Here is a 12,292-nt window from a genome sequence, read left to right on the forward strand (position 1 = left end):
AATAGTAAATATAATTATTAAATATAATTCATTTTATTATATATATATAATATTCAGAATATTATGTTTTATATCTACACATACTGTATATGGATATTTACTTATTATAAAATATTTTTATAAATATAATAATAAAGTAAAATAGAAAAATAATAATACTTTTTTTTAAAATCCATTGAATCATTTCTCTCACCTACAATATTGTGCTTTTAAAATATATTTATATACTAGTTTTGTAGTCAGAATTTGTACACACACACACACACACACACACACGTATATATATATATATATATATATATATATATATATATATATATATATATATATATATATATTTATAAAAATATAATGTAAAACATTTATATTAATATAATAAATAAAAATCATTGGTTCCACCTTAAGTGTTATATTTCAAATATTGTGCTTTTAAAATATATTTATATTCATATATTACTTTTATATTCAACATATTTACTGTTTATATTCAAATATGTTTTCATGTATTTGCTCTCACTTGAATGTTTTAAATATAAAATAAGCACTAATGGTTTTGCTCTTTTTTTATCGAGGAAAACAAATAACAAATTAACATATGCTGTAGTCACATCAAGTCATAATTCCCATAATTACAGGATGTCAGTGCTTGAGAGACTCTTGAGAGACTCTACTGAACTCATGTTCATGTCCTCAGGCTTTGAAATAATTAGCTTTCTGCATTGCTAAGATTTCCAAAATGGATCCATATGCATGTTTATATCTTTATGGGTAGTATGCGGTGTGACGTTTTATATTCCATCTGAAACTAGTTTAAACAGCATTTTGCTAACATAATTATTATGGATGCAGCTTGAATGATCTCATTCCATGAGACTACAGTACATCGAATATAGTCAACCACCCATATGCACTTATCTAAGAAAGCTAAAAACAAATAAATAATTTACAATATTAATATTAGTAACTCTTTTATTCTATTGTGGTGTTCTGTCATATTCTAAAACACAATTATCAGTGACTCATTGATCAGTTCTTTACCTTTTTTTACAGTGTTTTATCATATAATGACACTCAATAATCACACATTTTTTCTTCAGAAAACAGAAGATGATTACTATTACGAATATCCCTACTATGAGGACATGGACACAGAAAAGACAACGGAATTGACAACTGATGAATGGACTGAAACCGAAACTGAAGACCTAACGGTCAGTGTTATTTTAGTATTATTTATGTACTATTTATAGTATATATTAATATTTTAAATGGGTTTTATTTTTTAATTTTACTATTCATTTTAATTGTATTAAATGTATTTAATTTAAAAGTTTTTTCTGCTTAGCATTAAATTTTTTTATTTTAGTTTTATTTATTTTTTTATCTGTAAGCTTCATCTTATATTTCTATATTTAATTTCTTTTTTATTTTAATTAACAAAAAAGTCAATTATTAATCATAGATTTTTATAAATTAAAATGTAATATTTATCCTCAAAGTCATCATTAAACTGTTAGCCATTTCTGTTAGCTGTTTGTTAGCCATTTCTATTCCATAATTTGGCATATTTGCAAGTAAAAAGATATTTAATGAATAAAAAGAGCGGGACTGTTGCTTAAAAGTACTGTAGATGGACTCGCACAGTTCCCAGCATTAGATTGCAGAGAATTTCTACACAGTGAAACTGAAATATTCCTATCTGGGCTCAACTGGAGTGAAACTGAATATCACTGAATCAGAAAATCTCTAGCCTAGCGGTAAAAAAGTGTCTGTTTACTGTGTTTACCAGGTGCCTGTTCCGGATAGCGGTCGCGTTACCTCAGTTATCACTAGTGGAACAGGAGGCCAGGGCAGTTCGAGTAGATCCTCCTCCTCTTCTTCATCCTCTTCATCTTCCAGTTCTACAACAAATTATGGCGAAGACCCATACGAAGGCTACGATGGATACGGGAACGGATACGAAACATACTACGACGAGTCGACCTCACGCCCTGATGGCTCCCGGACCATCACGATCACTAGTACAGGCACAGGCACTGGAGGAGAAGTAGATATCGGACTGGGTGAGGTGGATATGGGATTGGGAGGAGACCTGGACAGGCAGATCATCACATCATCATCATCATCATCATCAGGAGGAGGAGGAAGTGGAAGAGTGCACTCAACTGTCACAATGATTAGCAATGGAACATCTGGCTCCGGCTCTAGCAGCAGAATCAGTACTGGATCCAGCTCTAGTATCGGCACTGGCTCTGGCTCCAGCTCCAGAATCAGTATCGGCTCTGGCTCCAGCTCTGGTGTTAGTACAGGTTCCAGCTCCAGCTCCAGAATCAGTATCGGCTCTGGCTCCAGCTCCAGCTCCAGCTCTGGAGTTAGTACAGGCTCCAGCTCTAGCTCTACCTCTACCTCAGTGAGTTTACGTTTTATTGACTATATTTTTAACGATTTTTCTATGCGTTTCATGTGTTTTGAAAGTTTTGCTTATTATTGCAATTACTGCAGCTTTTATTATAATAGTGTATCAAGATACTATACACACACACACATATATATATATATATATATATATATATATATATATATATATATATATATATATATATATATATATATATATATATAATGTCATTGAATTTAAATCATTGAATTCAGGTGTTTCAATCACTTCCATGGCAACAGTTATATAAAATCAAGCACCTAGTCATGCAGACGCTTCTACAAACATTTGTGAAAGAATGGATCGCTCCATGTCCAGTCGTGAAATTTCCTCTCTACTAAATATATAATGGTAAACTGTAAGTGGTATTATAACATAATATTATATTATAACACTTTCCTGACTGCATTGTGCCAAGTGTAAAGTTTGGTTGAGGGGGGATTATGGTGTGGGGGTTGTTTTTCAGGGGTTGGGCTTAGCCCCTTAGTTCTGACGAAAAGAACTCTTAATGCTTTAAGCCAGGTGCCCACTGTGCGATTTTGGCCACGATTTGGCTGTCTGAGACAAATTTAGCAAATCCTAACAGATTCCTCTGATCCTAGGCTAAAATCTGACGTCTTTGGTCGTTAGTTTGACATGTTCACCGGCAGCCGATTAATGAGCGCTGCAATCAAATTTTACCTCAGACGAAATTCTGGCAGTGTCAGAAGATTTGGCACACGATCCTGCAGTGTGACTTCTCCTACGACGACAGTCAAATATCTCAGTTTTTCAAGACAAACTATGACCAAAACGAGTGCTAGAGATTTCTTTGTAGCCACCTTTGTAGCCACCGTTCGCTGTCACCGAACGCGTCTTTCATTGATGATATAAAACTCCGGACGAGTTTTGCGCGCGTCCGTTTTTAGCACGTCTTCACCATCGTGCAGTCTGTCTCAAAACCTTTGGCAATAAAACGCAAATATACTGCAATTCTTTAAAAAAAACATAAAACACACACATTTGTTTTAAGAAAATAAAGCCTATTTTTACGAGCATAAAAATGCTGTAGTACAGACTATAATGAGAATCAACACTGAATATAATGGCAAAAATCCCCAGAATAATGTGCTTTTTATCATTTTTTATCATGTTTTGGTTTATAAAGAAATGTTTTTCTTTTCTTTTGATTTTGGGTTGATATCTAAGATGGACTTGCTTAGATATTTAATAGTTATTGGTGGGTTATGATGTCTGATGTTTTTGCAGGTTGGTGGTGGGTATGATGATACCCAGTACGGTGATCTGAACTATGGAGAGGAATATGACGGATACAATGAGGGAGAATATACCGTGGGAGGAGGCGGCAGCAGCAGCACTTCAGTGTCCGTAGGGGGCGGATCTGTTTCTGTTGGAGGCGGATCTGTTTCTGTTGGAGGCGGGTCTGTTTCTGTTGGAGGCGGGTCTGTTTCAGTTGGGGGTGGGTCTGTTTCTTCAAGTGGCTCAGTTGGGGGCGGATTCGGCAGTGCTGGGGCCAGTGCGGGGGCGGGGTCTGTTGCCACAGGAGGACAGGGAGGAATCGGTGGAGAAGCCGATTCCATCGATATTGACAAGTTTAAGGAGGAGTCCATCACAGATTACACTGATGCAGAACTGGAGAAGATGTATGAATATGAAGACCTATACCCCGACGGCAACAAAGAGCTGCCTGCAGAGACCGACGAGATCTACGGACAGGTGATCTCTAGTTCTGCCCATGCAACCCAAACATCTATGCAAAAAATCTTTGGATATATTTTTTTATATTTTGTTGGTTTCCTCAATTGAGCACAAAAGGAGAATGTCCTTCCATTCTTTTCAATATATTTTTTTAATAGTGTGTTCCACAGAAGAAACTCATACAGGGTTTGACCTATAATACATTTTTGGGTGAACTATCATAAAGTTCTCATAATTGTTTGTTTTATATATTACCTGCAACTCCAGTTATAATCCACTTTGTGTTTACACTGATATAAGTGATATAACTGATAAAATTGAGTTTTTGTTTCCAAAGGTGGATGGACTGAGAGGAGAGAAAGGCCAGAAAGGAGAGCCTGCGATCATTGAACCTGTAAGTGGCACTCCATTCAAAAGTTTAGGGTCAGTAAGATTTGAACAAGTTTTTCATGCTCACCATATACACACACACACAAGATAAAGTAACTGTTTCTATTTTAATATATTTGAAAATATCTTCAGTGTCACATGGGCCTTCAGAAATAATTTGTAATGCTTTAAATATAACTGAATAAAAATATTAATTTTATTTTACTGCCCTCAAACTGTGCAATAGTAGTGTGTATATATAAAATATAGTACTTCACATATATATATATATATATATATATATATATATATATATATATATATATATATATATATATATATATATATATATATAGTATCTCATCGCTTGTCGCTTATCTTATCTCCCCTGATTAGCACAAATGCTATGTATACGTGTGTGTGTGTGTGTATATATGGCTCTTGATGTCTAACAGCTGTGAGATTTCAAACAGATGTCATTGCGCTCTCAGCGTGAGAGCATGGACACAGTACAAGAAGACATCTGGATTTATTGTGAATGAACATCAGGATGTATAAAGAGGCTAGATCCCAGCTTACAGGGAACTTATGCACAAACAAGTTATGAACAAACCCAGTAACGTTAATAAACATTCGTTCCTAGTTATCTGGTCTTTATTCTAAAATCTTGGCACAAAAACATTATTTATACATTGTTCGTGGAACATTTTTACCTGAAAGATTTTTTTAAAGATTAAAGATAACATTCAGAAATAATGTTTTTAGATTTGAACATTAGCAAAACATTCTTAGAACATATTTTTTTGTTAGCTGGGATCCTACCTTTGCAGCCATATCAGGGAAAGACCACGCAAAGTTTGGGTTTATGTGGATCAGTGAGAAGATAAGTGTTATTTCAGATTCAAGGAAAAGCACAATCATACAGATCAGGACAGCTGGTTTTAATGAAGGATGACCATGTGGTTGGGAGAAAGAAAAATGCTCAATTCACATGCTGCTTTCTGCAAGCACCCACATTCTCTCTTGTTTCTGCGCACACACACAAACTGTGTCGAATCTGTGTTTATTGGCATGTAAGAAACACACAAAAACAAAGCAAACATGCCCACTGCCACGACAGCACACTCGGATGATGTCTTCAGGACGTCGCTAATAACCACAGCATCTTTAAAAAGGCAGATTAGACCATGATGTTCCAACAAACAAATGCAGTTTTCTTCTGTTCTCTCTGATAGGGTGTGTCGCAATTATATAGTAAAAAAAAATTAGAAGTAGTTTGTCCCAAATTGTAGTATGTTGAAATGACTATCCCAAAGATCTACTATTTCTGGTTAGAATCTGAGTTGCAGATCTATGCACACACCGGCTCAATCCGAAATCACCCCCTATACCCTTAAAGCTACACTGTGTAACTTTTTTAGTTTATTCTTAACTAAAAACACTTAGTTCTTTCAAAAATATATGTGCTCATTAATGTATATTTACTTTTTTCAAGTAATAAAGTATTCTCGTAAGTTTATAATATGCCATTGAAAATACATACGGGTGAGGGGTTCGAATGCCGGTCACCATGTTGGCCCTCCATCTTGAAAGTACTTTAGCCAAAGAGGGACATACCCGTAAATTCAAGCTTTGCCTTCCGCGTTTTAACATCCAATGACACCGTGTCGAATGTAAAGAGGGGGACTGCTTGAGACCTGAATATGAAAACCTGAAAGTCTTTTTGAAAGTCTGTTGCTGATTACTAATTATAATAGTTTTCTAAAAAGTAACCTCACCACTTGAAGGAACACTCATGGACGAGGTTGAACTGGAAGCCATGTTAATCTTGGACTAAATCGACCACCGTAGGAGTTAAAACGAAATCGGAATTGAGAGGAACAGAAACTATTATTCACTGGATGGTCATATACCTTTACACCTCTAGATGGGGGGAAATATTATCGCTTTAAATAGGGCACTATTTGAAGGGAAAGCCATTTATAGTGGTGTCCGAAATCATAGTGGACATTATTGAGTGCACTTTTTCAATCCCACATTGCTCCGCAATAACGAGTGTACATCTGATGTACATACAAAGGCTCTCCATATTCAAGCACTCGTTTTCATTCACTCCTTCAAGCAAATTGTATTAGTGGACTAAAGTTGGGAATAGTGAATGAGGGTTTAGGGGACGATCTCGGATTCAGCCCCAGACGGCTTATACTACCCACGACCCATTGCGAGTTGGACGAGGATTCGATTAGAATTAAAAATGCGGATAAAAAGTGTTACAAAAGTACAGACGTGGAGGATGTGCGATTTCGGCGGTTATGTAGAGAGGTTTAGATAAAGGGATAAAGAGTTTATATATTCAGTGTTATCTATATTATAGTTCATCTGCAGCAGCATGTGAACTTTTGTAATGATACGTTTGGCCATTTGGCAACTTTTAAACACATCATCATATTTAAATTGCAAAAGCATGAAGAGAGTCTCAGCATGAAATACCCACAACTGGCAGATCAACGTGCTACTGCAATTCTCTCCGATACGTTAGGAAATTAAATTAAACTGAAGGATGGAGGATTTCAACTGTGACGAGATGACTGACAGGGCAGTTTAAAACAGGATCCATGTAACTAAGTGACAGTTAAAGAGTGCGTTAAAGATGACAAAGTAGTTTTTTTCCCCCCAAAGTTTGCCTACTTTTCTGCTATGCACTCAATATTTTGTACTTTTTCTTCACAAAAAGAGTACATACTTTTAGGACGTAGTATATGTAGGCGCATTGGTAAGCAGCTGTGTAAAATGAGCCTGAGCTTTACATACAGTATATCTAATGATCCTCTGCTTTGGGCTTGGACCTCTCAGTGGCTGTAATTTAATCTTCATAGGCTTGCTTGATATAATTGCACTATTGTGGTTATGACACAACTCACGCAAGCACATTTTGATCAGTAATTGATCATGACTGATGACTTCCAGACAAAATAGTTTGAATGTTCTGATATAGATCACATAATATTTGGTTATAGCTGATCAGTGTGAATAATTTCCCTCTAAAACACCCTAAAATGTGGCTTATTAATTTGTACTTTACTTTTTAACAGCAACAATGCCAATATGATTCAGGACTCCAAAGTTTAAAGGGATCATTACCAAGCGGCAACCTCCCGAGATCTCTCTTGAAGCCAATCCAGAAGTAATGTAAAGTGTAATTCATAGACTGGCCACTAGGGACAGGCTCCAGTAGGGAGCAGAATCTCATTGAGCCCCATGTTAAAATTCCCAACTTTACAGCAGAAAAAAACATGTTTACAGCCTGGTACAAATTGTGGTTTTAGTCTATACGGCTAATTTTGACCTTCATGACAGCTGTGAGGGGGTGATTTTTTTTTTTAAATTATAACTCATTCGTTAAAGTTATATAAAACCTTAAAGTTCTGCATAATTAAGGGCGTGGTTACTTTGAGTGACAGGTGGATAGCCATTTATCCGCCGTCTATAGTCATTGCGTCACCTAAGCTCCGCCCACATCCCGCCTTTTTGTCCATTTTCTGTTATCCGGGAGTGACACGCGGTGACGCGCTCGCAAGATGGCAGCGGCCAGCTCGTCTCTACTTTAAGCTTCAAAACCGCTTATCGAAATCCTATGGGTGACGTCACGGACATTACGTCCATATTTTTTTACAGTCTATGATCATTACATTAAAATTATTATAATATGTTCCTTGAGGTACAAAAACCTCTTGTATGTCAAAAGATCCAGACAAATTTGATTTCTCATGTCATGACCTAGACTAGGTAAACCCAGCCTGATCTGCAACTCACTCTGGAAACCTGTACATTCATTTCTACTGCTTCTGTTACACTTTTGCGGGAACCAATCACAGACTGGCTTATCCAGTTGGCAAGCTATTGGCGGGTTTAACACGATCAACCAACCAATCATTGCCAGTTTTACAGTGCTTTCACTTTTAAAGCCCCACTTGGCTACTTTTGCTCTCGGGGTCCCCCTACAGTTTGGAAAAAATAATGTCCTCAACTACTGTCGTAAGATCTGTAATCCTACAACAGGGGATGCCATCGCGCGTGCATTTGTTGACATGAAGACCCTGATAGCCCTGAACTAGTGATGCGCGGTTTGTCTCATAACCCGCGGACCCCGTATATCTATTTAATGGTCGCGGGTGCGCGGCGGGTTGTAAAAATATATACAGTGGTGCGGTGCGGGCCAAATAACTTCATAAAAGCGTCCCGCGGGTCGGTGCAGCACTAACAGTTCCCCTGAACAGTTCTTCTGGCGTCGCGTGTGAAACGTCTTCATCCCAGGTAACGTTACAGTCAGTGGCATATGTTTCAGCATGTCATATGAATATAATTTCATGGGTTTTATTTTTTTCAAACGCCAAATAATCACGATGCTCACATTTACAAGCCAGCGTCATTATAGTAGTCTATTGGTTACCGTTTTACAGAATCTATATGATTATAGATTCACTTCAGTTCAATGTTTGAGTGGTAGCTCACCGTAACAAGCAGGACAGCATCGGTCGGGCACGCCTCCTTCAGCTCACGCCGACGAGCAAACCCTGGTCACATTTTGATCCTCGTCCTGCCTTTAATCCCATAATTTCTTCATTTCCTCTTATTGCTTTTCTCCAACAAAACCTTTTCTTTCTTATTTGTCTCTGCTGCTTCGGACATGACTATTATCTATTATCTATTATCCGACGAACAAAGTTGGGCTCGCACGTCCGAATGTAAGGAAGTGTGTGTTGGTGGAAGTGACGTATATGCCGTAAAGCAGTCGAATTTTGTAGTTCTTTTCTTTTTCTCGGGTTACTACCCGAAACCCGAAGTTTTAAAGTACGATTAAAAACGATACAGACCCCATCAGGCTATGGCAGACGTGTCATTCAACCTATTGTAAGTCGATTTATCATCACAAGAGTCTTAAAAATATATATTATGAAGGTTGAAAAGTTACCTAGTGCTGCTTTAAACAATTAAACTATTAAAAAAACATTTTCCTTTATGATTTGTCCTTTTATGATTGCTTTATGATGAAAACTCTTTTATTCAGAAGTTTCATATGAAATATAAAAATAAAATATAAATATTAGATTAAAAACTTGGAAATGTTAACTGAAATTAGTTCAATTTAAATTGAAGTGGTTAAATGACTGAATCTTAAAGTGAAAATAATAATAAGAATAATAATGATGATAACCACAAAAATAAAGCTATAGAAATGTAAAAGCTATTTAAATCACACAATGCAATGACTAAATCTTACATTAAAATTGAAATATAAAAAAAGTGTCTGTTTCCTACCATGACAATAGCTGTGGTAGATCATGGCATCAATTATCCAATCATCTATTCAATTGTAGGACTTTAACTGTAACTATAGATTTATTTTAGAAGCTTTTTTGCTGAATGTTTTATAATGTGCAGCCTGAAGATCATCTCATATTCTTTATAAACTGTCACGGCCATGAGAAACACAGGCATCAGTGTTTTCACAGGCTTCCTTATGGATGCTGTTTGCTATGATCCATACAGCGACCTGTGGAGCAGATCTCTGACACACACACACACACACACACACATGTGCACTCAGAGTTTCAGGTTGAGAAAAAAAAAGGATAAGAGATATGTGATGTAATAGAATAGATGTTGACCAAAGCTGTGATGTTCTCACACTTAAGGTCTTCTATTTGTGTTGAAGTTTGTGTTTATGCTGTTATTGTAATGTGTTTGTGTTCTTCTGTTCTTGTAGGGAATGCTGGTCGAAGGCCCACCTGGTCCAGAGGGTCCCACTGTAAGTCTACTAAAGTCTAGTAAAAAAAACTCAAGCTTGCCCAATTACAAGCAACCTATAATTTAAACCAGTTAAACCCCAGTCAAGCTTCCTTTATGTTGTTTGCCTTACTACAAGTTACAAAAAAAGGTGACAATCTCTCCTACTAAAGACCAGATTACTGTCTTTTTCTGGCACAAAAAAATATTAATTTTACATCTAAATTATAATACTTATAAAACAAACAGTTATTGTTAACCAATGGCAAAACTAATCAAACATTGCTTTATTTAATTAAGTTAAAAAAATAATTTGCTTAAAATAAAACTGAAATTAAAATAATAATAAATAAATAAATAATAATATTAATAAAAAAGGCAAAAAACAACAAAATTGCTAAAACCTAAAATAAAAATATTAGATAAAAAATAATAAACTTACAAAAAAATGAATTAAGTTCAAATACTAAAATTGCTCAAATTGAAAGGAATAAAAGATAAAGCTATATAGAAATATATAAAAAACAACAAAATTAAAATGAAAACAAAAATAAAAGCAAATTCAAAATAATAATATTATTAATAATGATATTATAATAATATTATTATTAGTAATATTATTGAAATAACACTAAAATACGTGACAATAAATATAGCTGATAAACTGCAGTATTTAATAAATATAGAGCAGTTTGTGAACATCATTGAGTGATGAATTAATAAATCAGTTTTTTTTAAACAGTTCATTGAATTGAATCCTTTGCACAAAGTGATTCACAAAAAAAGAAACGTTTCAAACCAACCAGTTTGTTTGACTTTTTTTTACTCCCCAAAACTAATTCCGAGAGAGACTGAACATGGTAACATTAAAATAGTAATGTAGCATTTGTCCCGTTACAGCACTATTTGCTAGTTACTGGGGAAACTGAACTGTTTTTTAGGCTCAGTGACTATTGCTGACAATGCTAAACAGCTGTATGTCTGTTTTGTTTCTTCAGTTTCAATCTTGACCTACTTATTTATAAAACAACTCTTCTCTCAGCTGGTGAATTGATGGAATTGATGGCTCTATTGGGACTATAACAACTTGAGTATGAGAAATCGAGCAATAGAAAGAGTCCAGCAGTGATCTAGAGTCTTACTGACCTCACTGGACCAACACCCCATGTGTGTTTGCAATGGCTTTATATATGTGATCTGACAGTACCTTTGTGTTGTTCTAGGGTCTCCCCGGCCCTCCAGGTTCATCGGGACCCCCAGGTAGTTCTGGAGAGCCCGGTGAGAGGGTAAGTAACCATGACAACAAAAACAAGCTAATGCATATATTCAACAACACTGAAATGGTCTGTGGTCTGTTAAATGGTGAACAGGGGGAATGTCATCAAAAATATCCAGGTCATACATTAAAAATAAATCAATAATATAAATCATTTTTAATTAAATAAAAAAATAAAAAATAAAAAATATATAAAAATAACTATTTATATTATTTATTTAATTAAAAATTATATATTATTTATTTATTGTATTGTTTTAACCTTGACATATATATACACTGTAAAAAAATCAGGTCTCCTATTGAAATTGTTCTAGTGACTTATCACACCTACATTTTTCAGTTGGCCGAATTTAATTTCTGTGAATATATATATATATATATATATATATATATATATATATATATATACAAGAACAAATTAATTTAAATTAATTAATAAATAAATCTTAATAATAAAAAACAATTATCTATTTATTTTTATATATATATATATATATATATATATATATATATATATATATATATACATACATATTTAAATATTTTCTTATCTTCATTTATAAATATGAATCATGGTAATAATTAATATAAAAAAATTATTAGGATTTAATTTTTAAATAATGATTGAGTCAAGATAATAGTTTTTTATTCTTTTTTTATTTATTTATTTTTACATTTTTTTTAATTATTAGATTTTTTAAAAAAATATTATTATCTTAAAG

At 34.6% G+C, this 12,292-nt stretch overlaps 1 protein-coding gene across 2 annotated transcripts in view; it reads left to right on the forward strand.

Moving 5' to 3' along the window:
- col5a1 (procollagen, type V, alpha 1) overlaps window positions 1-12,292 on the forward strand; it is a 109,627-nt gene that overhangs the window by 55,020 nt on the left and 42,315 nt on the right. For both annotated transcript variants that reach the window (XM_067422663.1, XM_067422664.1), the window contains exons 6-11: window positions 1,098-1,211; window positions 1,790-2,410; window positions 3,686-4,153; window positions 4,473-4,529; window positions 10,272-10,313; window positions 11,515-11,577. In XM_067422663.1, the coding sequence (XP_067278764.1) occupies window positions 1,098-1,211; window positions 1,790-2,410; window positions 3,686-4,153; window positions 4,473-4,529; window positions 10,272-10,313; window positions 11,515-11,577 (1,365 nt within the window). The remainder of the gene's footprint in view (window positions 1-1,097; window positions 1,212-1,789; window positions 2,411-3,685; window positions 4,154-4,472; window positions 4,530-10,271; window positions 10,314-11,514; window positions 11,578-12,292) is intronic.

Source organism: Pseudorasbora parva, chromosome 18 (assembly GCF_024679245.1).
Source record: "Pseudorasbora parva isolate DD20220531a chromosome 18, ASM2467924v1, whole genome shotgun sequence".
Classification (NCBI taxonomy): Eukaryota; Metazoa; Chordata; class Actinopteri; order Cypriniformes; family Gobionidae; genus Pseudorasbora; species Pseudorasbora parva.